Raw genomic sequence first — 27,423 nt, 5'->3', positions numbered from 1 at the left:
CTCAGCTTAGTTTTTTTTTAGTCTGAGGAGTTTCGGTGGGTACAGTCATGGCAGCACAGTGTCCTGAGTAACAGGTCGGGATAGTGTGTTTAGATGGGCAGCCATCCTTTGCGTCATGTTGGAGTGTGTGCTCAGGGCTGCACAGGTCTTATTAGGAATGGCTCAGTGGCTTTTTTTGTACCAATAAACCATCCATGTCCACACTTCATCTCTCTCTCTCTTGTTTTCTCCATACACTTCTTTTGCTATTTCCTCCCAACATGCTGTACTTTTTTTTGCTGCCATGTTTGTGCTCTGAGTACTTCAGAGTGAATCACCTCTGCCAGGTAACTGACAACATGTCTTGGACATCAGCAAGCTCATTAACATTCTCAAGCATCACCGCCACAGTTGCCATGACGTCAGTGTCTCTGTGGAAACCCATACGGGGATCAGGGTCAGATTCACATTCTACCACGCCATGTTACTATTTATCCTGTCATGTTGTCAGAGAACACACTTTGAATAATTTTTGTGTATTTCTTGTCTGATTTCTGTTCTCATAATAGCCATAATTTACAATCAACATTGTTGTTCTATTGCTGTTCATGATAAATAGTCCAACAGTCTGAAATGCCTGCAGGGCACACTTATGGGAAGAAAAATCCAACAGCATTGAGAGGTGACAAAACACCTGACTGACTCTCTAATGTGTGTTTAATTGTCCAAACCAGACTCATATTGTATCACAAAGCCTGCTAGCTCATCGCGGAGCAGGAGGAGGGATTTCAGCATCAAATTAGCCAGCCTAACAACCCTGTTCTGCGATACACAAGTGGACATGGGTTTTATTACTCTATATTCACCTCAGCTGAGCCGGCCAAGAGGCTGAGACACTTTCTCCCCGGAGAGACGATGGATGATGAGCCTGTCTCCTCGCTGACATTATGTTTAGACAGTCTGGGTTACTTATTCTCATATCCAAAGGTGCAGCAAGATTATAATTATCTGAAGTGCTGTCCTCATGCACGTGGTACATGGTATTACAAACAAGGAACTACACATTTTCAGCATCAAGCTGAGTGACTGCATTATACAAAGCAGCATGATTAGTTTATTGTTTAAAGGCCCCAATTATGTCAATTACAGTTTCTTGAACCTGAAATCTGTAACTGTTTTGGATAAAAAGATGGTAATTTTCTTTCATCTGTATTGTTGGGTGTTAAAACTAGCACATTTACTGTGGTTGGTACTGCTGTCTGTTCAGCCTAATATTGCTCTGGGTAGCGGCTTGCTGCTGTTCTGGCTGAGAGTACCAATAATGTCATAAAAGATCCTGGAGCTTACTTTCGTAACACAAAATCTACATCGCACCATGTTACTTTAGTGTGTAATTTAATCACTTTAGCAAATATAAAATTATCGAGGATGTTATCTGGTTGGTCAAGGACATTTTTATTTAGCTAGATAACTGTTTAAACACAACACCAATGCTTACAAATCAGCTGATCAGTTTTACATATAATATAACCATTGATGGGTGGTGATGGTGATGATGTTTAACTGTTGATGATGTTGGATGACAATGACTGAATGTACTCCAGGTTTTATGTTATATTGTCACTTGATGTACATTATTTACTATGACCTTTCATGGGTTTTAGCATGTTTTACATATTTCTATTATATTTTATGTATTGTAGGTTCAAGTCTATGTGTGTTCTGTGTTTCACCTAGCTGCAAGACCAACTTTCCCTTGAGGACAAAAAAAAATAAAGTAAAAATAAAGTTAAAACTGAAGTCATGAGCACAACTCTGGATGCTCTGCCATCTTTGTTGTATCGTGAATATAATATCAATTACCTCTTGCTGCCATAGAGGGCAACAATTTCTTCACATAATATTGACCCTCCAACATGATTGCTGCTTTTTACGTTTTATTGACCAGCAGAGATACAGGGATGTGACGACACTGTTATTGACAGGTTTTTAAGTTCAGTTTAACCCAATTATCTAAACCACTCAATTGGAAATATAAAATAAGGCAACCCTATTTTTAACCACAAAAAATAGCTCTGCAAGTAAATGAAATAAAACAGAAAATGTAGGTAATTATTTTAAAGTTCTTTCTATCACAACCAATAGGCGAAAATATGGAATGAACCAGTTCATCGTCAATATAGTCACTACAGTCACTCATACTTCACTTTCTGCAGTTAATGTCTCAATCACCCTTGTGCAATAAGGCGTTCTGTTTAAACTATTATCCTCTTTTTTGCTTTGCTGTTCTACTGATACTATACAACTCACTGCAAGCATCACTGCTGCTTACATATATATTTTACAATAATTAACCCCATATAAACTGTCTACAAAGATAAGGCAATGCTTATGCAAAAAAAAATGCATTTGTTTTAAATCTTTTTTTCTCTCTCAAAGAATCATGTCAGCTTTCTAATGGAAATTAACTTTATCTTTTTTTAATCAAATGACTCACAACAGGTCAAACTGTAACAGGGATAAGTGAAATTATCTTACCCCATTGGCAGCAGTGAATAGATAATTCCTTCAGTGGTTGACAGTGATGTGCCCTTTATTTAGGCATAAACCCCCAACTGCTCTAGTCAAGCTGCTCTGTGGCCAAACAGTGAACAAATAAAAGGGCACCTCCCTAATGTATGACTATGTAAATGGGTGACGCCCTGCAGCAAATATGAAAATTCCAACCCAAATGGCTGGAGGGGAGGGTGGGTGATATTGGGATTTACTGACCTACCCCAAGCAACACAATTACAAGATGAGAGACTGTTTAAATAAACCATTAATCTGCTACATTACAACTGTAGCAGATTAAGATATTAAGATCTGAGACTTGCAGAATCAGTAACATATTTTACTTTTTTATCACTTCTTATTAAATTATTTAATTGTCTGACTTTATTTGCCTCATTGCAGTCTAGAAATGTTTTGATCATGGTTTAACCATGTGAAGCACTTTGTAACACTTTGTAAAGTGTTGTACAAGTAAAGTTTATCATTATTATTTAATTGTCAGACTATAAAGAGCCAGACAGCAGTCATATCAGTTGATTCAGTTTCCATGGTGATGTTATACAGCAGGCGGTATCACAGACTGATGACCTCTAGTCCTCGAATTTGAGTGACTTGAACAAGAAAACTCAAGTAGTCTGGTGGATTGTCCCAAAATATAGAACAGCTGTTTGCATGGTGACAAAGTAGCCTACTTCAACTGTAACTTGTGGTTATTCACCACATAATTAGCTGCTGACAGGTGGTTGGTTTGCCTGTGGGATGCCCATTGTTCTGACATCCCATTATTCCGAAACCCCAACAGTCCAAAAAATGTCCCATTGAACTGAAAGTCCATTTTTCCAACAGCCCGTTATCCTGAAAACAAACACCCATTGCTCCGAAAATATGCACATGGGAGAAGTTTGCCCTCAGGGCCCTCTGCCAAAGCCTTTCTGCTAGTTAACAACGTTGTGAAACGGTCGCAGTATGGTTAGGTTTAGGCACAAAAATTACTTGGTTAGGTTTAAGAAAAGATCGTGGTTTGGGTTAAAATAATAAGTCAAAGTTGACTTTGGGTTTTCCACGGGACACAAACAGAGGTTTCCTGGGTGAAAGTCTTGTGTCAGCGGAGGTTTTGTTGCCCTTAATAGGCTATCTTTCTGGTCTTACACCAAACAACATTTCAAGTGATTTTACTGTCGCAGACAAATTTCCAATGTCATCATGAGGGCAAACCCCCCGCTGATTCAACTGATTCAGATGGACAGAGGTGGCAGTCACTGAACTAACAACTGCAGGGAGAGTGTGTATTTTCAAGCAATGGGCATTTGTTTTCAGGATAACGGGCTGTCGGACATTAGCATGCTAACATGCTTACAATGTCAATGCTAACATGCAGATGTTAAGCAGGTATAATGTTTACCATGTTCACAATCATAGTTTAGCATGTTAGCATGGTACATTTTGCTCATTAGCTCATGAGCTGAGGCTGATGGGAATGTCATTAGTTTCAGACAAACTTTTGACCTGATGGTGGCCCTAGATGGAAAGTAAGAGGAGCATCACAGTGATTACAATTCATTCTGATGGGGACATGAATTTGTGTAATCTGTCAAATAGTTGTTGAGACATTTCACTGAAAACCATAAATGTCAACTTCATGGTGGCACTAGAGGAAAGTTCAAGAAATCATCAATGTTATCATCAATTAGGATTCATCTTCTGGGCACCATGAATGTCTGTACAAAATGTCATGGTATTCCATACAATAGTTGTTGAGCTACTTCAGTTTGGACCAGAATGGTGGAGTGACCAACCGGCACCGCCATCCCTACAGCCATGCACTAGCATTGCTGAAGGCAAATTCTGAAAGTCTGAAAGTCAAAGTCCAGCTTGTTTTTTATTCAACCTTATGGGGGGGGGGGGCAACAGCCATGCAACTCTCTTGATAGATAACAAAAATTTGTCATTCACAATCACAGATAAAGCTGGTTTATTTTCCATGGACGGCCTCCAAGATGTCTATCAGTCTGTGGACTCAAATTCAAAAACTCAAGCACTGGATACACCAAACCACTCCATCTCTCTTGTCTTATCAGGCCTACCCACACAAGCACTCATACACAACCTCTAATCCCTCAGGGAAATGCTCTACCACCTGAAAACCACCTGAAAACACATGATGGGAAAAAACACTACCTTCGGAAATACCAATAACTCCTCCCATAAGTCAATCTCTCCCTGTTCTGCTTTTGATGTTAAAAGACATTAAAAAATGTTCTCTGTAATAAGACGCTGGCCCCAGATGTAAATTCAGACACAGACAAATACAGATAAAGACATACACACAAACACCGACAAATTATATGAACGCACACACACACACACACACACACATTTTAATTAGCAGCACTTTAGTGCAGAAAGCACTAAACCGTAGGATAATTAATCTCCACAGTCTGTGTTTTCACTGCTAAACCACCTCAGGGAGGGGCCGAGGTTGGTCTACACTTTGTTGAGTTCATCTGCTGGGAAACAGGAAACAATAAAAGTGAAAATCTTAAGAGGTAATAGGGGAAAGGTCGTCGGATTAATATGCTGTCAAGGGCATTTACTTGTGCCGTACACTGACAGCCAATTCCCCCACCATCAATTGGGAATGCCAACAATCTCTGCCGGCTTCCTGTGTGTGTGTTTGTGTGTGTGAGTTCAGTTTGGTCACATACTGCTTCTCATTACAAATCCTCTCATGACTGTATGCAATTTGTGGCTCTGCTCTGTAGCCTTTTGTCAGCAGGCAACTACTCTCTCTCTCTCTCTATCTCTCTCACTGTCCATCACTCCTCCTCAGTGTGTCTCTGTCAATCTCTCTCTCTCTCTCTCTCTCTCTCTCTCTCTCTCTCTCTCTCTCTCTCTCTCTGCCATTCCTGGGGACACAACCCCATCTGCAAATTGTAGTAATTAGTCAAGAATGTCTGAAATCGTGTACTTCCTGTGTGGATGACATCAGCTCTGGCCATTCAGGGATAAGATGACTGGGCTCTCTGTGCTTGTCAGAGCAACTTGGAATAGTAGAGAATGGAAGGGAAAGAATGCAGAATAAGAGCATGAACCCACAAAGGTACTTCTAATCCTCCTGGCATCTCAGCTGTAAAGGGCAAATGGCTGATCAGATTGCTGAAATCGAGGCTAGACATCCTGCAGTTATAAACCTGCCTGTGAGTGGGAGTAGATTGTCAAGATAAACTCTGATGTCAGTCTAATTTTACAAACAAGGCTGCAGCTGATTTGTCTTCATCTTGGCGAGATGTACATATCTGTATCAGTGTCTGGATCACTGCTTTATTTGATGGATATGCAGGCTGATGGGGAAATGCAGGCCAGTGCAATGGAGATGATGCTGCCCAATGCTCCCTCGACTAAATGCACAAACACACACACACACACACACTGGCACCACAAGACTAATCCTCTTTAAGTGTCAGTCCGAACTGTAGGGGCACAGCAGGTCTTGTGCCCCTGCTGTGGGTGCTGGCCTCATTTCCTCTGCTCATTTCCTGCCCTGGGCAATTCCTTCCTACATCACCTTCCTGACTCCTGTGTCCATCCAAAAAATGCCCCGCCTCCTTTTTTCTGCTTTAAGGAATACACTACTGAAAATCTTTTGAGCATCAAATATTCACCACCTTGTAGGCTTAAAAGATGTGACTGAAAGTTTGTTGCTTGCTGCTTTGCAGAGTAGTGTAGTAACTTGGCTTCACAGCAGTTAAATTAGATTGCAATGAAATTTTGAGTATCAAAACATTCATAGAAAGTTCTCAGTCCACTCCTGCAGCATAATCCATGTCTCCATCGCTGATTTGTATCTTTAGCTTGTTTTAAACACTCATAGTTTCACCACAACACAGATACAGTATGTCACCCTATTGCCTCCGTGTAGCTCCAAAACATCAATAGTAGTAATTTAGTGCTTTGTTGGCAAAGCGACAATTGTCTATTGAGCACAGGTTCCCAACCTTTTTGCTATGCGACCCTTTATAGCCAAGCATTTTCGTGACCCCTCATCACAGGTTGCATGAGCTGTGAGCAGTTTGACCAAAGTGTTTTTAGAGGTGTGAAGAAGTAAACCTCTCCTATATTTAAAAAAAAAGAGCAAAGATTTGAGAAAAGTCAGATAAATTTTTATGTAGCTGAAATGTTTTTTTACTATCTTGCCATAGACTGACCCCTCAGAATTACCTTGTGACCGTTTAGAAATTCCCAACCCCAGGCTAGGAACCACTGGTCTAGAATGTACTGACCATATGTCAGCCATGTATCAATAGCGGTGAAGAAGATTATGCTGCTGGAGTGGCTTGAGAAGTTTCTATGGACATTTTAATGCATCTTGACCTCTTTTTTTGCCATGACTCCATTGTGAATCCATTGTAACAGCTGTAAAACCAATCCCAATCTACAGCTTCTGTCCTCCGCAAAGGAACAAAGTGGAAACCTTTCAGAGACACTTTTCAAGCCCACAGGAGGTGAGTATTTAATACTCAAAAGATATATGTTGGTTGAATATTCCTTTAATACCTCCCCCCCACACACCCTCTGTCACTTCCCCTTTTGTTTCTTGTCTTAGCTTGTTTCTCTCTTCACCTATCCCTGTTTCTCTGACATTTAATCCATCATTTGAGCTCATCTTGTCAGTGGTTTAATGTCTAGCAGGGATGTAACAACAGTAAGTTGCAAGACAACAGTGACACTTATAAAGGTATAGCTTTCACTTGCTGCCAGAGTGTTTTGACTTACAGTAGATGGGCCTGTCCACTCTCACCTCCTCCTAAATGCTGTCAGGATACAGCAGCTTGCCATCTGCAAAAACGCTCCAGTCAGAAAGTCCTGCTGCCTAAGAGAAATTGTCTACATTGAGACCAATGGACTGTTTTACAGAAACAGCTCAGGAAAAAAAAAATCTTTGAAAGGTCTGGAGTCCCTGGATCAACTGGACGGCCAAAGTGTTCACTGCGGATGAAAGATCTCACTTGTCATGTCATCTGTCGTACTGAATAGACTTAAAGCTCCTTTAACAGTATGGAGTCAGTCATTTAAAAACACTACATTAGTGCTCCGGTGCTGCTGCATTGCAGTTCAGTTTTGTTTTTCCAAGCTGAGAGGTCGGCACAGTGTGCACATTACCTTGAAAGACTGACTCATTCCTCAGTCTGCAGTGCTGTTTGACTTGCAGGGCAACATGGGAGGATGGAGATGACATTAAAACAGGAAATGGACAGTTATTATTTACACATATGGATTTTGAAGGCTGGTGGAGGAAAGCACATGGATGGGAAGTTGTGGAGAAAAGACTAAACCTTGTGAATGATTGATTTGCTCCATCTGAGCAAATAAATAATAATAATAATAATAATAATAATCACATGATCCAATTCTCTAATACATTTAATGAAAATTTTTTTTTATGACTTTATGAGAATAGAGCTGTCTGTTGCTTTATTTTAGACTTTAGTGAAAAGTACAACAAAATAACCCTAACATTTTACCACTTTATTTTCCAGAAAGAAACATCTTTAAAACAGCGACAACAGCATTTAACTTCAGTGAATCAAACTGACACAGTTGGTGTTGATGAGAAAAATAGCGTTAAATGAGAAAAATCAGATATGTTGTGACTTTAAAAAATGCACTTGTGGAAGTAATACTCACACACACCTTCATAATATTTCAGTGTTACAAAATCTCATTTCCAGCTCCTAATGTTTGGTTTGAGCCATCATTCATCTAAACACAAGAATCCCTTTTCAGCATTACTGTACATACAGGGTTTCCTCTCAAATATGGCAACAGGAAGTAACTTCAGACAGTGCAGCTAGACAATTAGTCCTCATGTTCGCTGAACAACACTGTCTTTGAAAACAACAAGCTTCATCTCCAGATGTCCTGCTTCAACATGGTTCTCCTCACACGCACTTCACTCTCCTCACTGTCGCTTCGCTGTGGTGCCATCCTCTTATTAGAGCGGTTTCAGGAAATTAATTCCACTTTAATACCCGGGACTAGACGGCACTTCCACTATCACAGCTTCCTCATATCCAGAGAGTTAGTCCAATTTGCCATCATTTCAAAACAACACAAATATGTAAACAGCTTAGAAAATATGCACAAACGCAACAAAAAAAAAAATCCAAAGCATTTCTTCCCACAGCGCAGTGTTTGTTTTTTCCTCAATCCTCTGCAGTGCAAAAAATTAAAATATGAACAAAAAAAACAATAAATAGACTTCCTCTGTTATATATTTCTGTGTTTATGTATATATATATATATATATATATATATATATATATATATATATATATATAATGGGTCTCTACATGAGCACGCAGCTCTTGGCCCGGTCCTTCCTCATGGCTGGGGCCTGGTCCATTTGCTCAGTCCGACCCGGCAGGGGAGGCAGTGGGAGCTGTGACACTCGCTTCAGGCCTCTGCGGGAAGTGCTGCGTTTTAGCTGCGGCTTATGCGCCTGTCGCACCGAGGCCACCGTGGTGACATGGAACACGTCCCGAACGCTGTTCTCTGAAACCTTGGAGGTGCATTCTACATAGGCCACCGCCCCTATCTGTCGAGCTATCGTGCTTCCCTGGAACACAGAGACAGGCAAAGCAAGTGACAATTAGCAAGCATGTAAACTTAATTTACATAGCATTTATCAATACAGAAGTAACAAAATGCTTTATAGGAAAAATAAAAGGGGAAAGGGGATACTACATTATCTTGTATAACTTTTTGACATCTTCACAATATATTTCTGTTACGCTTTTTCTCCTGTCAGTGTTTTCAGTGGTTTTGTATTCTGCTTCTTTTCTAATAGAATTCCTGACCTTGACAAAAAAAAACATTTTCTCTTCTTTCTTCAGGCTTTTAGATGTTGTGTTAGACATGAGTTTACTCCACATCAAGGTGCTGTGTGAGCGCTTCACCAAGAAAATGAAATTTTACAATATGCACCCCATCTTTCATTGTACCTTGGCATAAGCAGGCACTACATCTCAACAGCGGAAGACTCAATGTCCCTGAAAGAGGCAGCAGATCTGAGACAAAGATTTCGATCTAAACCGTAGACTGAATGTCAATGGTCTAAACATGTCTTGAGACAAATGAAGCTCCTCCATCTGCGGCATGAATAATGTAGATGCTCTGACTCCTCAGTCTGTGGTAAGAGTGGAAACTGAGCAGCACAGAGCCCACTGGGCTAGTGTTGACATGGTCTATGCAGCTATTTACAGAGAAGAGACTAAACTCTAACAGAACTCCTCCAGCACTAGAGTTTACCCCTGAGTAATGTTACAATATACCCAGTTAATTAAGACCATAAATTGTTTGCTTGAGATCAAATCAGAGACAAATTTAATTTTAAAGTCCCTTGGCTTCTCTCATCGCTACAGTACAGCCTCATCTCTTGTCTCTTGACTTTAAACCCATATTCAACATATGCAAAGGTTGTAACAGATGAGACAGGACTACATTTCCCATGGCCCTAAAATCACATGCTCTCCAACACAGAGAGTTTTTCATCCCCAGTGGAAGAAGTTTGATTTTTATCGCGGCTGTGCACTGAGCCACATAAGAAGCGATGAAGTCCTCATTAGGTGGAACGTCAGATTTAGATTCAGTGCGGAAATATCTGGAGTTCACCCAGTGGTCACTCTCGCCGGCAACTCCTCAGCTGTGTTGGAATTCAATTCAAGATCAACAGCAGGATAACAACACAGGCTATTGGATTAGAGAACCAAAATGTTTATTGTGCACAGCTTTGGCATCTGCTGTATGACACACATTTTCTGGGCATGTTAGAGGGACAAACAGTAGTTGCCTCAGATGAAAATAGTGACTGAGAAGAAGCAAAACAATAGCTTAATGTAGGCCTTGCCACAAATGGTTCCCAGCTATTTCACATTAGCTCTGTGGTTTGCCACTCCATCTTTTGTTTATGTATCTTATTTACATTAACTCTTTTTTTCAGTTCCTGATTTTTTGGAGGCTGCATGCTTTTAGCCTCCGGTGAGCTCTCAGACAGCAGTGGAAAAAAAGGCTCCTTTGTTCTGAGGGCTTTTGTGTGGTGGTGAAAAAGCCCCTCTACTTTTTGTATGTCCAACACGGGAGAACACAAAATGAACACGCTGAAAGCTGATTAAAATTCACAGATTTACAGAACAGTTTATCATCCACTCCCTCTTCTCCCCATCCCCTTCGGTCATGGCGGCATGTGATAAAAGGGCTCACTCATTTATCAATGTCCGTTTTTCTATTCATCCTGCATTTTGAAAATCCCTAAATCTGCATGAATATTTCATTTCAGGGAAAAATGTGTCCCTAGACATAAACTCCACTAACCGCTCGTGCCTCTTCCGCAGCCCTCGCCATAAGCAACCTTACATCGCATGTCAGCAAATTTCGGTCAAAACGCCAACCCCAGCAACATGTCCCAGAGGGGTTTCACACAGCTCTTATTCTGCTGTGGCTGATTGTGTTGCATGAGCCTCCTTTCACACTCCCATCCTGCGGGACTTCACCAGAGAGGCAAGCCACTTCTGATCCAATATAGAAAAATATAAGTATATAATCGCTGGATTGCTTTCTAATTTCTTTTCCGCATCCGTTGTTGTTTTCAAATCTGTCTTTCTTCCCAGGGCACCTTGCAAGTCCCTCTCTCATTATTTATCCCACCGCTTTCTCCTCACATATCCATCATCTGCTTGTTCTCACCTGCTCGTGGGTGACAGGGATGAGGCGTTGCTTGGAGAGTTCCCTCAGGGTGCTGACGTCTGTCCTCATGTCCAGTTTACAGCCCACTAGCACCACTTTGGCGTTGGGACAAAATTCCTGCGTCTCCCCTTGCCACTGTTGAGACATGAACCGACAGACAGAGACAGAAATACATCACTGATTATGCCAAATATGAGAATAGAGCTGTCTGTACTGACTGGTGAGCTACTGAGATACAGTGACGACCTTTGGCTTCTCTGACACATGGATACCTGAGCTTGAGGGAGATTAATACTCTCTCAATAAAAGATATTTGTTCAATAAAGGAGTCAAAAGGAAATGAAAATGTCTTATATGTAAGTACTATTTTACAACTTTGAATCTACTGATAGCAACATTCCTGGGATTAAATAGTAGATGAGGTCAATTCCTCCATATTTTAGAATATAAAACATTAGTGCTGAAACAATTAGTCACGTAATACACTTCTCAAAACCGAATAACAACATTTTTATGTAATATCAATATATTAATTGTTTAAGTAATTTATCAGGCGAAAGGAGGAGAATTTACTGTGTTTCTATGTTTTATACCTTTGTGAATTGAATATGTTTGGGTTTTTGGCTGTTGATTGGACAAAACAAACAATCTGAAGACATCACCTTGGGCTTGGGAAATTGTGATAGGCATTTTCACTATGTTCTGTCATTTTATAAACTAAATAGTGAATCAATTAATCAAAGAAATAATCAAGAGACTAATTAAAAGAAATGGTTAGTTGCAGCGGTATAAAACAGAAACTCACCTATGTATAGTAACATTTGGGCTGCAACTAACAATTATTTTCATTATTGATTATTCAATAATTATTCTCTTGATTAATCAGTACATTTTTTTGGTCAATACATTGTCAGAAAGTAGTGAAAAGCACATAAATGATTTCCTAAAGCACAAGGTGACATTTATATATTGCTTGTTTTGTCTGACCAACACTCCAAAACCTAAAGAGATTCAATGTATTTTCATATAAGACAAAGAAAAACAACAAATCCTCACAAGTAAGAAGCTGGAACAAGAGAATTTTTGGCATTTTTGCAAACAACTAATCGATTAACCGGCTAATCATTTTAGATCTAAGTAAAAGCATTGTTAATAAAGGCACATTTTATTTTTTCATAATCCCATGCACTTTTCACTGTTTCCCTGTAAAATTAAAGTTTCATGTGAAAATATGACAACTTTATTCATGCCAGCTTGGTTCAGGTTTCTGCAGTACCTGATGTGTGTTATACTTTCCTCACGCAGCCCCTGTCAACAAATCTATTTCAGGTTCTATACAGAAAAGGTTGAGCAGTCTTCCTTCTAAAATCACCCTGAGATTAAATGTCACTTCTGAAACTCATCTGAACCAACACAGTCTCTCCTCCCTGCGACACAAATACAAGACAGTAGCCGACAGCCCTGAACTATTCCACATGCCGTGTGCAGAATGTCAGGGTGTCTATTCATCCTTCACGTTGAAAACAACCTTTGACCTTTCAAGCCCATCCCTATTCGGCCAATAACATTCAATCAAAAGCTTTGATTATTTAACCCTCTATCCTCCCCCAGCTGTCATCCAGAAACCTTGGTGACCCGCTTGTTTCTAGAGGTCAAGAGTCTAATTTGGGATGGTGATTGTGCAACAAGTTTTCCATTTGCCCCTGAGTTTCAGAGATTACTGGGGTGACAGCTAGGGGTCAGGGGTCATGGCACCCCCCTGCCAAGGGATTCATGGGAAAACCAAAAGCTTGACGCAGCTCTGCTTCCCCCTGTTGACAGAGTGCACTGAGGCTTTTGAGATATTTGTCAGTTAAAAGAAATGTCTCAGGTTAGATCTACAAAGTATGCTGGGGCATTTTAGCAGCTCCCTCAGACCACTAAACACGTCAACAGGCCAGCCATGGGAACTGTCTTTGGCCCACAAGGAGCGCAGTTCAAAGGCAAACACACATGGCTTCAAGATGAGAGACTACTAAAAGGCACAGGCCTGTTTTACATGACACACATACACATGCACGCAAACAAACCCATTAAGTTGGGTGTCTCTACATATACAGTAGGTTTTGCCACTGGCTGTAAAAACACATCGATGACCACAACCCTGCCCGGCCAGTACCACACTTATACCGCAACCCCAAACTCAACTGCAGTATTACAACTTCTGAACCATAGGCCATCTTACAAATGTTAAGTGCCAGCATCAGGACAACTGGTCTGCATAAAACTCAGATTAAAAATTTTAAATGCCAACAGAAAGGCAATTCTAGTAGTCTTGAACAAGCTCTGCAACAGCTCTTCTTTGATATGGCTAGTGTTCTAATTTGCGTATCTGATATTCCTCTCAAACCCACCCAGCTGCAAAGCCTCTCCTCTCATTCTTCATTCCGATCTTCCATTCCTCAGAGGGACAAGGGTCAAGTATCCATGGACGTTTTGATGAGATAAAGGAATGGGAGGCTCTAACCTCTGTGCTGATTTGTTCTATTTTTTCAGCCATGAAAATGCAAGCTGCTGGCACAGAAATCTTAGTAGATACAAGATGCTGATTGGGAAAAACAGAATTTTTTCCGGTTAGTTCTCTAGTGTCACAGCAGATATTAAATCCTGATCCAAAGTGTTGAGAAGAGGAGATGAAATTAAAAATTACTGACCTTCTTTATGACACTGTCCAAAGTCTCTGGACGGCTGATGTCAAAACAGATGAGAACCGCATCTGAATCAGGATACGCCAGCGGCCTCACATTGTCGTAATAAGAGGAACCTGTGGACACAGAATAACGTATAGCATAAGGTCATGGTGTCATCTGTGTGTACTTGTTCTTAACCGATTTAACCTCATGAGATTCTTCATTCCAACCATATGGCTTATTCTGACAATTAGAAACATGCTGCACATCCCTGGAAGGTGATCTAAAGGTCATTAATACATGGATAGCGAGGCTGTGACATGAACTTGGACATGCTGCAGCTTGAATGCACTCTGCAGATGCAAATGAGTCTTGATCTTAACAGTTGTGTGCACATATTTGAGAATCTTTGTCTCTTGGGCTTCCACACAGCTGTGGCCTCCCTTTATCACACTTCATGAGGAATGTCAAGGGGTTACTCAGAGAGGCGCACACACACACACACTCTCAAAAGTGAATTATACGGGGTTGAGGACTAGTGCACACAATCCATAATCATCTTGAAACAGCGAATGCCAGCACAAAGGCCAAACTAAAGGTTGAACCCCTTAATTCTCTCGACTCATCCCTCTTCCTGTCTCTTTTGCAAATGGTCCTTTTTTTTAAATCTTCCTTTTTTTCTGACTGTATGAGATTCACATGCACTTACAGGCCTTGGCCCACTCTCGCTTTTCATTTCTGTACCTTGATCAAATTTGAAGGCAGAGTGGTGCCTCTGTACTTTCACAAGCCGTTCAGTTACACGGGTCTTGCTCTCTTACAGCTCTCATTAGGAAGCTTGTAAAAATATCTAGGCTTTCTGGGAAATGTGGCTGTGGCTATGGGCACCCTCCCCCCTGCCTCCTCTAGGATCTGGTACAGACCTGAACTCTTACATTTCGATAGCAACAGCACCCTGGCTGCATCAATTTAGTGTCATGAAAACTCGCAGGTTTAGAGACAAATCACCACATTTTACTCTGCCAACTGCTAGAAATGTGCAGAAATCTTTGAATCACATACTGTATATGGATGTTGCACACTTTGGTATATATTACATTTAATCTCTTAAGGTCACACAAACTGATTATAATTATCATAGATTATCATTAAACTTGCTGTTACTGTGCTTCATACCAGACCTGACACAAAAGGCAGTCAGCCTGTTAAAGTGCTGCATGCCTTCGTCTGGCGGGGTAAATGGAGTCTGCACAATGGCGCTACAGCTTGTTTTAGCATCACTATGTTCTCTTTGTTAATGATGGAATGGGATTATGACAATAGCTGCACGCGGCCCCTAGCCCCCGTCATTCAGCTGGCTGTCCTATGGTGACCTGCTCCCTCCCCACTGAGAACAATGCAACAGGCTGCCTGTAACAGCATCCAAGTGAGAGGAAGAATTTTGTTTACATTCTGTTTCTCACTAAAATGCACTTTGCCATCACAATATATTCAATATATTAAAACATTCTTAATACCTATCCAATCTTATTATTAAGACTTGTTTTGAAACATGCATTGTTTATGTTGGCTTGCAGTCTTCTTCTTCTCTGCTTTTATTGCGGCATTGATACCACTGTCAATATGCATTACTGCTCTCCGCAGTCAGCACAAATATGTAGCCTATCACAACCTCACAAGAAAATAATATACTGATACAGCTCTTTAAAACTTTTTTTCTTTTATTGGCCCTAATGGCTCAAATTGTGGTAACACAAATTGTGATCATACAAATTTTTCCATAGTTTTAACAGCAGATCTTTTTGTAATGATTGGTTATGGGGAAAAGTGTTTCCGGGCCCACCATCACTTCACTTGCAATTTCAACTGTAACAACCATTGCAAAATTGCTGCACAGCATGGCACTGTTTCTGGGGCCTTGGTACATGTGAACCAATGTGAAAGCAATACAGGGCCCCGCTCAACAAAACATTAAAGGTGGTGCCTTTAAACTCTGCAGTGCCTAAAAGCAGTTTTGCAAAATCTTTGATGCAAATACTTTTGACAATCTTGTTTCTCCACCTTTAAAATATACACTGTATTATTTTCAGTGTAAGATAGAAGAAATAAATAATACATTTTAGAATAAACCTTACAGGACGTTATCAGGAATTCATAGTCCCCTCCTTGTCTTATTAACACAAGATTGCTACTGTTTTGTATTGCTGAGAGAGCAGGACTAACAAATACACACACACACACACACACCCCCCAAAAAGCACAATCACACGGATGCCAAATCCAACAGTCAGCAAAGCACACATTGTACGACAGCGAGCTCTGATTGGTAGTGGTCACACATGAGGTGCTGTAGCTGCTGAAGTTGGTCTTTAGTATGTATCACAGTGCAGCAGACCTGTACTGAGGTTAGAGCTGAAGAAGAAAAGAGACAGAGCATGTGGGGGTGGAGAGGGGACAGAAAAGATTTAATGACTTTGATGCTCGGGCGAGGGCAAGGTGCAGAAGCATGTGATGATGAGAAAAGCAACCAGGGAATTAAAGCAGAATTCAGATGAAGGGAAAGAGATGTCGATGAAGGAAAGTTGAGACAATGGTGCTTGTTTGACTTAAGATGTAATTAGAGGCTGGAATGAGGCCTTTGGGATCAATTTGTCAATCACAAAGATAAAAATGATTGGCAGGTCACGGTCACAACAGACCTTGTCAGAGCGCAGCAATTCAGCTCTTCTGCCCTGAGCGACAGGGAAGCTACCTCAGCACTTTTGCAAAGTCAAAAAAAGTCCTCTGAGGGAGAGGAGAGGAGAAAAAGTGTTGTGATTAAAACAAGCCGAGCAGGCGCAAATAAAAGCCAATCACCATAATGATCAAGAACATGAGGAGGTGGAAAAGGAGGAAAAAAGGAGTTTTCTCCTGATTGTAAAATATATCACCTCCAGCACCTGAAATGCACTTACCCCCCCTACCAGCAAAGAGACATGACCAGAGATAAAAAAGGATGTAGCTGTAGAAGAGTGGAGAAGAGGGGGTGGGTGTTTAGGTAGGTAATGAAAGCACTGGACAGATCAAATAAAGAGGTATGAGAGTTCTGGGTTGGCTATTGGCGGAGCTGGCCTGTGCCCATTCACTGTGAGGTGGAACAAAAGGTCAATTGAATTTCAAACAGAGGCAGAATGAGATGGATGGGGCATGAGGGTGAAGGGAGGGGAGCACAGCCTGGCAGGAACCACAAAAACCATCACGCCTGGCAAGAAGCGGAACCCTGCCACGCCGTGCCAAGGACAGGCATAAAACACCCCTCACAAAACCTCCTCCAGCATTAGCATTAGCCTGATTTAGCACTGCTGATCTCTCATAGTGGAAAGTGGATTTCTGTCTTTACTTCCACAGGGCTAATTAGCGCTAAGCCATGCTGCAGCGCCACGCAGGAGGCTCAGCCGAGCAGAGGTGGCAGAGGTGGGAGGAAAGTGTTCCTCACCAGCCGTCAGTCGAGCTTCATCAAAGGCCAGAAATATCCCAGAGGATGTTGAGGCGGACAGGAACTTAGTGGAGCGCTAATGTACAGTAATAAGGCTTGAGGGTTTGTGGTATGACTTCATTTATGCCTCCTGTCCCCTGACACATCGACTCCACCGCAGGGATAATCTGTCTGAAAGATGACAGCTCTCTATCTGCTCATTCAAACCTGCTCCCATGAGAATTTCCATTTTATGAACACAAACAATGAAATAAACTTAACAATAAAACACAAATGGTGCATGGTTTGACTGAGAAGATTCTTCAGGAAACCTGTGAAATTGAGTGTGCACCAGCATCTAACAAAGCCTCACAGTCTTCAGCGCATTAATCTGTACCATCACAGCAGGAAGTTTCTCTCTCTCTGTTTGTTGCATGCTCATTGCAGACGCTGCTAAAAAGTAAACCATTATGAGTGAGGGGAAAAGAATAGTCTTTGCCTCGAGGCTCTCTGATGTGTTCATGCACATATGGCAGGGAGTCAACAGCAACTAACAGCCTCATTAGGCCATATAGACACTCTGAAAAACATCCATGCACACAAACAAAGGCAGGGCAAGGAAACAAACACACTCTTAAATGTCATCAAATCACCAAATAAACGAAAACGGTTAGTGTGATTGAGTTTAGCCGCAACCTAGAAACAACACATTTAGCACCATATACACTGCATCGTTTTTCTTCTCCTGCAGCTGTTTTCCTCTTGAAATCCACCTTCAAAGCAAAGGCAAAACATTTCAAGTTGGGGTGCCTGAGTATCGTAGCAACCTGGAGGGATGCAAATGGATTCATTGTGAGGCCCTGAAAAGAAGTAAGGACGACGAGAGCAGGAGAGCGAGGGGATCGTGGAGGCTAATGCCGGTGCATTGACGATTAGAGGTGACTAAAAGGAGAGAAGAAGAGGGTTGGCGCTTCAGCCTTTAAGAGGTTGAGCAGACTTTTTATTGCTAAAGGTTCAGTCTGTGTTGTGATCTGTTATGGCTTCTCCTCAATCAGGGTTCTTACTCAAACAGAGATAAACAGAGACAGCGGCCAAGACACCCTTCAAGAGGAGGTGGAGTTACTTTGACCAAGTGTACTACTCTGCTGTACAAGACAACAAGACAGCATGTATTTTATTATTTCAATATAACCCTAAAAAAATACTTTCTTTTACAGTCCCACATCCAGAGTCCAGTACAGTCTACCACATATGGACCCACTGACCTTGGCAGAAATTTTGAACTCATATTCCAGGAAGAATCTACCTGGAAGACTGGCATACAACTAGTGTTCCACATATACACACACACACACACACACATATATATATATATATATATATATATATATAGACTCAGGATTCATAACATCAGCTGGTTAACAATGACTATACCAGTGTGTTTGCATGTTTTATATCCCAACAATGCATACTGCACATTTTTGCACATTCCAATGCAAGCTCTACAGTTTTAGAGCACTGGGAATTATTTTCAAATTGTTCCAGGCAGCCATTTTTTTCTTTTCATTTCCATATGATATGAAAATCAGTTAACAGGCACTTGCTTGAGTTGTATAATCCCTCGCAGTGAAGATTAAGGTCTGCATTAATTTTGGTCACTGCTACGATCATTGCATTGTAATCCAGTTTAAAAGAGGTTTTTCCGAGAGTTAGGCAGCAGGCAGTTAGCTTATCTTATTACAAACATTGGACACGTAAACAGCTAGCCTGGCTCTGTCCGAAGGTAACAAAATCCACCCACCAGCACCTGTAAAGCTCACTAATTATGATGATCATTTAATCCATACACAAAATTGTAAAAACAATACATTGTAATTTTACAAGTGGGGTGAAAGAGGTCCTGGATTCAAATCTCGGACGAGCCCCCAATTATGTTACAACCCTGCAGATGTCTAGGGATAAGGGAAGCAACATACAGCCAATGTAGTCAGGCAAGCACAGCCATTTATTGTTTAGTGCACCGTCACATAAATCACAGAAACACAGTCTGCTTCAATAGTTAAATACCAACAAACACAGAAAGGGGACCAGTGAGGCGAGGCCTGAAGCGGGAAGGGCTACGGGTAGCGCCAAACCATAAAACGAACAAAGCAAACACACCTTCTAACCCTTACAGCAGAACCACACTGACTCACTACAGCTAGAATAGCTGAAAGAAACAAAACAAAAAGCTTACCTGGCTTCACTAATCTTACCTGTCAAAACCCAAAACACCTTACGGCAACCACCCATAATCCTAGTGTTAAACTAGACAAATCGGTTACCTACGTGAGGTGGAATAATGGATGTAAGAAAATAACAAAAAACAGTCTAAACCTATTACCCAGATCCCAAAGCCACAGTTCTAGTGCCTCATACGAGTTAGCATCCAATAGAGAGACACAGAGGCGGACTGCTCAGGTTAAATCACAGCTTTCATTTGAACACAGCCAAAGGTACACTGGCCGAGCAGGTTCGCATCTACAAACACATCTACCACACTTCTTTGAGAGACCACAGGGACAGCATAATGACTCAATTCATGAAGAGAGATCGTCACCACCACACTGGCAAAAGATAAGTAATTTTGTAGGAAAGTGTGGAAAAGGATGAGGGATCGCCATGTTGGATAATAACGTTCTTCTGGTAACACTTGTTGACTTCTTGCTTATTCACATGATATTTTATTTGTACGCCTGGCATGTCGGAGAATATTGCAACGGACAGCGCATTGAGCATAAACACCTCTATGCATGCTCAGAGCTCTGCGGAGGCAGGCGCGAGTATAAACAAAAGTAAGACTGGAGCACAAACAAAGGTGGGCTGTCCAGAGGCGTGGACAGGGGACAGCGGATGACGTGCTGATCTGCCCTGACTGACAAGGGAAACAGACTACACCACAGTAAAACATCACAGCATGAGAATATAACGAACTGCCACCCGGAGACAGTAACAGGGAGTTATTTGCTGGGCGTGGAAACTTCCTCTGGTTGTTTGACCTCACTTTGACGACAAGACTTAATACAGCATAATTGAAGACATGGGCAAACAATGCAATGTGCAATACTTCCCAGTAAATAAGACTCATATGATGAAATTGAGAGCATCTCAAACACATGTTAAAACTTGATGTGTGAAACACAACAGGAATCTATTTCATTTTTCTAAAAAGACAGTGAAGAATATCAGGGACAGGGGACAGTGCCGTATTCATCACTTGAAAATACAAAGATGGACTTCTTGGCCTCAGTGGATTAATATGAGTTTATAGATTTTATTGACTTCCACATTCATATTCTTCAAAATGTGGACCTATCAGCCTTGTTGAGATCTTTTTTTTAAAATTATTAATTATTTCTTCTGTGGGGAAAATTTTGTTCCCGATGTTCAGTATTCTTCCTGGTACATAACAGCAGGGCATTGACGGGATGTAGGTATATAACTGAAAAATGTCTACCGATGATATAGGCTCTTTACTGTACGAGTGAGATATTGAACCTGAGAGGTAATATTGCAATTGAGACTTTCAGATTACACCATCAAATTAAACGTTGGCCAGATAAACAGAGCATTTACAGCTTTGATATACTCAACGCATGCTATCTGCCACTGCCTTATATAAAAGGAGCTTGAGGCAGTGAATCTATGAGTGAAAAATCATTAAAAAGCCTGTAATGAAGCAACCTCAGCTGGCCTGTACCATGAACTGGGGCTTAAATATTTGGTTGCTCGTGTAGTTTGACCTATAGGTTATACAAGTGTATATACCACACACACAAGCACACACAGATAAAGCTGTTGATCTGTAATAGAGACGGTTGTGTCAAGTTTTCAAAGGCATTAGCACACAGCCAGGACAGTGGAGGTGACACTAGGTTAAATGGCCATTAACCTTCCGTGTCTGCAGCCTTCACACAGGGGATATTGATCAAAGCTCCTGCGCTTTCCCTCTGGAGAAAGTGCAGCCTTTGAAGGGTGTCGAGCACCTTCCACTGATCTGCTCTGAGCTCTGCTGCCAAGGAGTTAATGCCTGTGTCTGTCGTCCAATTGCAGGTTGAGAAGCAGGGCCAGCCACAGCGCTGACAGCAGAGGCAGGGGACAGAGCAGCATTACTGTCTGTCTACTGCTTGCCCCAGGGGTATGGAGATGTAGTAGTGTGTCCACTTTCAGTTTCTCCTCACCCCCAGCCCCTCTTTTATAATCCCACAGACACACACACACACACTCATTCCACCAGAAAAATAGCTATGCATTTCATCTCCTGTTGTTTGATCTCTGTGTCTGTCTAAGGCTCTGGTTCATGCTGCACTTTGCTTTTAAAAGATCACTATGCTTCTTTTATCACTAACTTCATCTGTCGATCTATATATTCCCTGTCTTGCTTTAATAAAAACATCAATCATGTCTCTACTTTGGTTTTTCCCCTTGAACTGTTTGAGACATGACTTCAGACTTGGTGAGGCAGTCTACATTGGTGCACCCCTCAGTGACACTCATGTGTTTAGATGTTATAATACAAACACTACCCAGCGTTTGTTTGTGTGAGGAAGTCCAGTAGCTGTGAATGACTGCTAACTCTGTACAGGAAGCACACGCAGAACCTGTTTTTATCTGTTTCTGTGTTTCCTCAAGCTCTGCGCCTCACACACTAGAACCATTGAGTCTCGTTGACGACTGTTTGGACAAGATCCACCAAATAACACAGTTTCAAAAAACACGCAAGAGCTAGTTGAATAACACCAGATGCTGACTTGAAGATTATTTGTTCTTTGCACAACCTCTTTCACCGCTCAAACCAGATCAGTGTTGGACCCCAGCTGGTTCCAATATCCGCAATTCAGAATGCAAGTCCTTTTGCTTTATTTGTTTTTATCTTGTTGCTCAACTTTAACATGTAAAAGCAGAAGATTTCAAAGGGGGAAGGGGTATTTTTCAAAGAAAGGAGGCTAGTTGGAATATCCAGTTTCACTCCTTAAAGGCTGATCAGATCAGCCTTCAGGATTCTGTCTGTCCCACACTGGAGATGGAGAAGTCACTGCTTTACAGGGAAATCTGGATGAAAGGAGGCCTGGGTCACCACTATTGACAGTATACCCCAAACAAATTTGAATCAAACATTAACACGCTTACACAGGCAAAATGGTGATTTTGTGACCAAAATATTTTATATATTATATAAATATTATATATATATATATTTGCCTTTGATTGCTGCAGTTTGCACAGTCTGTCCAAACTAAAAGTATGTTGCTTTACTGGTCAACAATGTCATGTTGATAGTAATTTTTACGTATACCTACATAACCATACACCTAAACTTAATAATAACTTATTATGCGTGGACTTTTATATGATTATTGCAGCTTCCAAATTATTCTGATAGCATGAGGCCATGTTCAGACTGACATTAGCACTGTGTGAAAAAATGCAATCCCCCTCATTCATTTTAATGAGGTCACTGGGCCTGGCAAAAAAGTTGAACCTGGCTCAACTTTTGCCACAAAGCAATGCAACGTCATCTGGCAAAGCACTATGTTGGACAATCACATACAAGCAAGCACATACATGGCAGTTTATGCACACACCGGATTCAACCTGGGTGTGCATTGCTATCTGCCACCATGTCGTTCTCAAAGCTACCACCCTGTGGTGCCAAAGTAAGGAATTTTCAAATCCTGCAAATAGTTGCAATTATTAACTCTAAATTAACCAAAGTTGACAACTTATGGTGTGAAATTAACAGTGCCTTAATTTGGTAAGGATGCTAATAAGTGAAAATAACTCAAGCTCTGTTGAGTATTGTATTTGTTTTACATCACCATTTTCAACAGTCTTTAAGAACACGGCAACATTTTTAGAGTTTAATGCCAACGTTAGACACCCACTAATTCTTTGATCAAGTATTGGTGATTGCCATGTCACTATGTATTCTGCTCTGAAAAGCTCTCAGCCCTCCACACACACACACACACACACACACACACACACACACACACACACACAGTATTCAAATTCATCTCTTTCTATTTCTTTTCACCTGTAAAATTGCAGAGATTACATCCTTTATTTCCACTCCTACACATCTTTCAATCTCATACTCTCTCCTTTCGAAACTTGTACTCCCGCTTGAGGATTTTCATTAAAACTTGTAATAATACTGACTGCAGCTTCTCTGTCCACAGCTGTCTAATATGAAAGAAGTGAGAATATTCAGACGGCAGCTACACAGGCATACAAAAGAAAAACTTGTGAGTGGAAAAGGACATCCTCTGCTCCATCGACTCCACTTCCTCCAGTGCATAACCATCCAAACACATCCCTATCATGGTGCTATCTATCCCCCAGCCCACTCTGAAACCCCCCAGGGAGGCCGCCAGGGAGACATGGCACTACTTCAAGAGCAATTTCACTTCCACAAAAGCAGCAGCAGTGAGAAAGAGAGCACATTGGATCGTGTTTATAAATAAAGTCATCCATAAATGATGGGATCTGTCGAGTGTGTGTGAGCGAGGTGCAGGTGGGGGGTGGAGGATAGAGGATGGAGGTAAAAGACCGCCTCTCTCCCTGTATCCCTTTACGCTCGGATGGGTTGCAGACAGATGCTGAGAGGGTTTTGCTCTCGTGAAGGTGGGGGGCCAGAGGGACCGAGCGCTAGTTTGGGAGCAGCAGAACCAGTCAGTGTGGCTGTTTGAAGTGGGCTGATCAAAGCTGGCGCTGCATCGAGTTCTGTTGCACTGCCTGGATGACAGAGGCATTCACTGCTGCTGTTGTTGCTGAATAGGAACAAATGCCTGGTTAAGTGCCAGGGTGCATTAGTTTGTGTCTCAATTTTCCAAACACATGAACGGTGCTGGGGTAACATAATGTGTAACTGTATTCACATTACCAGTGGTGGAAGAAGTACTCAGATCTTTTACTTAAGTTAAAGTAACTACTCTACAGTGCAAAAATGCTCTGCAACAAGTCCTGATTTTTACTACTTTATATATACTGCCGGGTAGCTTAATCTATAACAATATATCATAATTTATTAGTGACAACTCAGAGTTGAGACCAGGAGGCAGAGTTGCAGTCCTACACACTTCTCTGCGCATCCATTAGAGTAGCTATCCACCCAAAACTCATTAGTGATGGTGTCTGCTCCCTGACCACTTAAATTAATAAAATCAAAAGTTAACAGAGGAGGAGTTATACATAAAAACATAAACAAAATTACCACCACTGAAATAACACAACAAAATCGGAGAATTAAATGTGGACTCTTAAACATCAGATCTCTGTCATCTAAAGCTGTACTAGTGAACGATTTAATATCAGAGTATCATATTGACTTATTTTGTCTTACTGAAGACCTTACCTAGCTGGGTCATAAAGAATATGTTAGCCTAAATGAATCCACTCCGCCCAGTCATATTAATACTCACATTCCTCAAAGCACCAGCCGAGGATTTGGAGTTGCGGCCATCTTCAACTCATGCCTATTAATCAACGCTAAACCTAAACTAAATTATAACTCATTCGAAAGCCTTGTTCTTAGTCTTTCACACCCAACCTGGAAAACACGACAGCCAATTCTATTTGTTAAAGCGTACCGCACTCCTGGTCCTGAATACTGAATTCTCAGTTTTTATCAAGATTAGTCCTTAAAACGGATAAGTAGTAAGTAGTGATAGCTATGATAGCCTTAGTACTGTGTTTATCTCATTGTTGATTGGCTTCTGTCAGAGTGTACATAAACCCACTCACTGTTTTAACCACACCCTCGACCTTGTTCTGGTACATGGCATTGAAATTGAACATTTAATAGTCTTTCCACAGAATCCTTTATTGTCAGACCATTGTTTAATAACGTTTGAACTGCTATTACTGGACTACACGCCATTAGGCAAAAACTCCTACTACTGTAGATGTCTATCTATATATAGTGCTGCAGCTAAATTTAAGGAAGCGATTCCATCTGCATTTAATTCAATGCTATGTCTCAAAATAACAGAGGACTTGAAAGGAAATGGCGTTCCAACAATCTAGAAGAATCTTGTTTAGCCTGGCAAGATAGTCTTAGAACATATAGGAAAGCCCTCTGTAATGCCAGAGCAGCCTACTACTCATCATTAATAGAGGAAAATAAAAAACAACCCCAGGTTTCTTTTCAGCACTGTAGCCATGCTGACAAGTCACAGCTCTGTTGAGCCATGTATTCCTATAGCCCTCAGTAGTCAACTTCATGAGCTTCTTTATTGATAAAACTTTAACTATTAGAGAAAAAAATTAGTCCTGCCCTCAACCTGTTGCGATTTATGTTCAAACACAGAAACCTTAGAAACCTTAGAAACAGCTGTAAAACCTGATATTTATTTATTTTTCTATCGACGTTCTTCAACTAACTTCAACGATTTCATCATCTAAGCCATCAACCTGTCTCATTCCAACTAGGCTGCTTAAAGAAGATTTACCCTTAGTTAGCAATTCTTTACTGGATATGATCAATCTGTCTTTATTAACAGGCTATGTCCCACAGTCTTTTAAAATACTAACAATAGCTAACTAACAATAGTTTTTATTTGAGGATTTTCAGTCAGGATTTAGAGTGCATTATATCACAGAGACAGTACTGATAAAAATTACAAATGACCTTTTAATTGCATCAGACAATTGACTTGTCTCTGTACTTGTCTTGTTAGATCTTAGTGCTGCATTCAACACCATTGACCATCACATCCTATTACAGAGACTGAAACATTTAATTGGCAGTACAGGAACCGCACTAAGCTGGTTTAAATCCTATCTATCAGATCAGATCAGTTTGTACATGTTAACGATGAGTCCTCCGTGCATGCCAAAGTTAGACAGAGTTCCACAAGGTACTGTGCTTAGACCGATTCTATTCACCTTACATATGCTTCTTTTAGGCAATATTATTAGGAAACACTCCATAAACTTTCATTGTTATGGGGATGATACCCAATTATATCTATTGATCAAGCCAGATGAAACTAATCAGTCAGCTAAACTTCAAGCATGCCATAAGGACACAAAAACCTGGATGACCTGCAGTTTTATATTATTATATATATATATTAAACTCTGACAAAACTGAAGTTACTCTACTTGGCCCCAAACACCTCCGAGACACTTTATCTAAAAGATATAGTTACTCTAGATGGCATTGCCCTGGCCTCCAGCACCACCGTAAGGAACCTCAGAGTTATCTTTGATCAGGATTGATCCATTAACTCCCACATGAAACAAACTTGCCTTCTTCAAGACTGCCTTCTTTCACCTACATAACATTGCAAAAATCAGGCACATCCTGTCTCAAAATGATGCTGAAAAACTAGCCCATGCATGTGTTACTTCTAGGATGGAGTAATTCCTTATAATAATAATAATCAGGCTCGGGCAGTCTGATAATAATTATCAGGCTGCCCGAATAAGTCCCAGAATGCTGCGGCACGTGTATTGACAACAACTAGAAAAACAGATCATATTTCTCCAATATTAGCTTCTCTGCACTGGCTCCCTGTAAAATCCAGAATAGAATTTAAAATCCTTTTCCTCACCTACAAAGCTTATAATGGTCAGGCTCCATTGTATCTTAAAGAGCTCATAATACCTCATTACCCGACTAGAACACTGCGCTCCCAGGATGCAGGGTTACTTGTGGTTCCTAGAGTCTCCAAAAGTAGAATGGGAGCCAGAGCCTTCAGTTATCAAGCTCCTCTCCTGTGGAATCCAGTTTGGGTTTGGGAGGCAGACACCATCTCCACATTTAAGAGTAGGCTTAATACTTTTCTCTTTGATAAAGCTTATAGTTAGGGCTGGCTTGGGTGAGACCTGAACCATCACTTAGTTCTGCTGCTATAGGCCTAGACTGCCAGGAGACTTCCCATCATGCATTGAGCTCCTCTCTCCTCCTCTCCAACTCCATCTGTATGCATTTGTATCCCATTACTGCATGTTACTAACTCGACATCTTCTATCTCCCGT

At 41.1% G+C, this 27,423-nt stretch overlaps 1 protein-coding gene across 1 annotated transcript in view; it reads right to left on the bottom strand.

The window, feature by feature from the left end:
* Positions 1-8,043: 8,043 nt before the first annotated feature.
* rnd2 (Rho family GTPase 2) overlaps positions 8,044-27,423 on the bottom strand; it is a 30,226-nt gene continuing 10,846 nt past the window's right edge. Inside the window, exons 3-5 of the mRNA XM_044181468.1 lie at positions 13,968-14,077; positions 11,275-11,409; positions 8,044-9,148 (exon numbers count right to left, since the gene is read on the bottom strand). Of these exons, the coding sequence (XP_044037403.1) occupies positions 8,879-9,148; positions 11,275-11,409; positions 13,968-14,077 (515 nt within the window). The 3' untranslated portion in view covers positions 8,044-8,878. The remainder of the gene's footprint in view (positions 9,149-11,274; positions 11,410-13,967; positions 14,078-27,423) is intronic.

The sequence above is a fragment of the Siniperca chuatsi genome, linkage group LG21 (assembly GCF_020085105.1).
Source record: "Siniperca chuatsi isolate FFG_IHB_CAS linkage group LG21, ASM2008510v1, whole genome shotgun sequence".
Lineage (NCBI taxonomy): Eukaryota > Metazoa > Chordata > Actinopteri > Centrarchiformes > Sinipercidae > Siniperca > Siniperca chuatsi.
The sequence above is the reverse complement of the archived record's forward strand: the minus strand, read 5'-3'. Positions and strand labels throughout refer to the sequence as shown.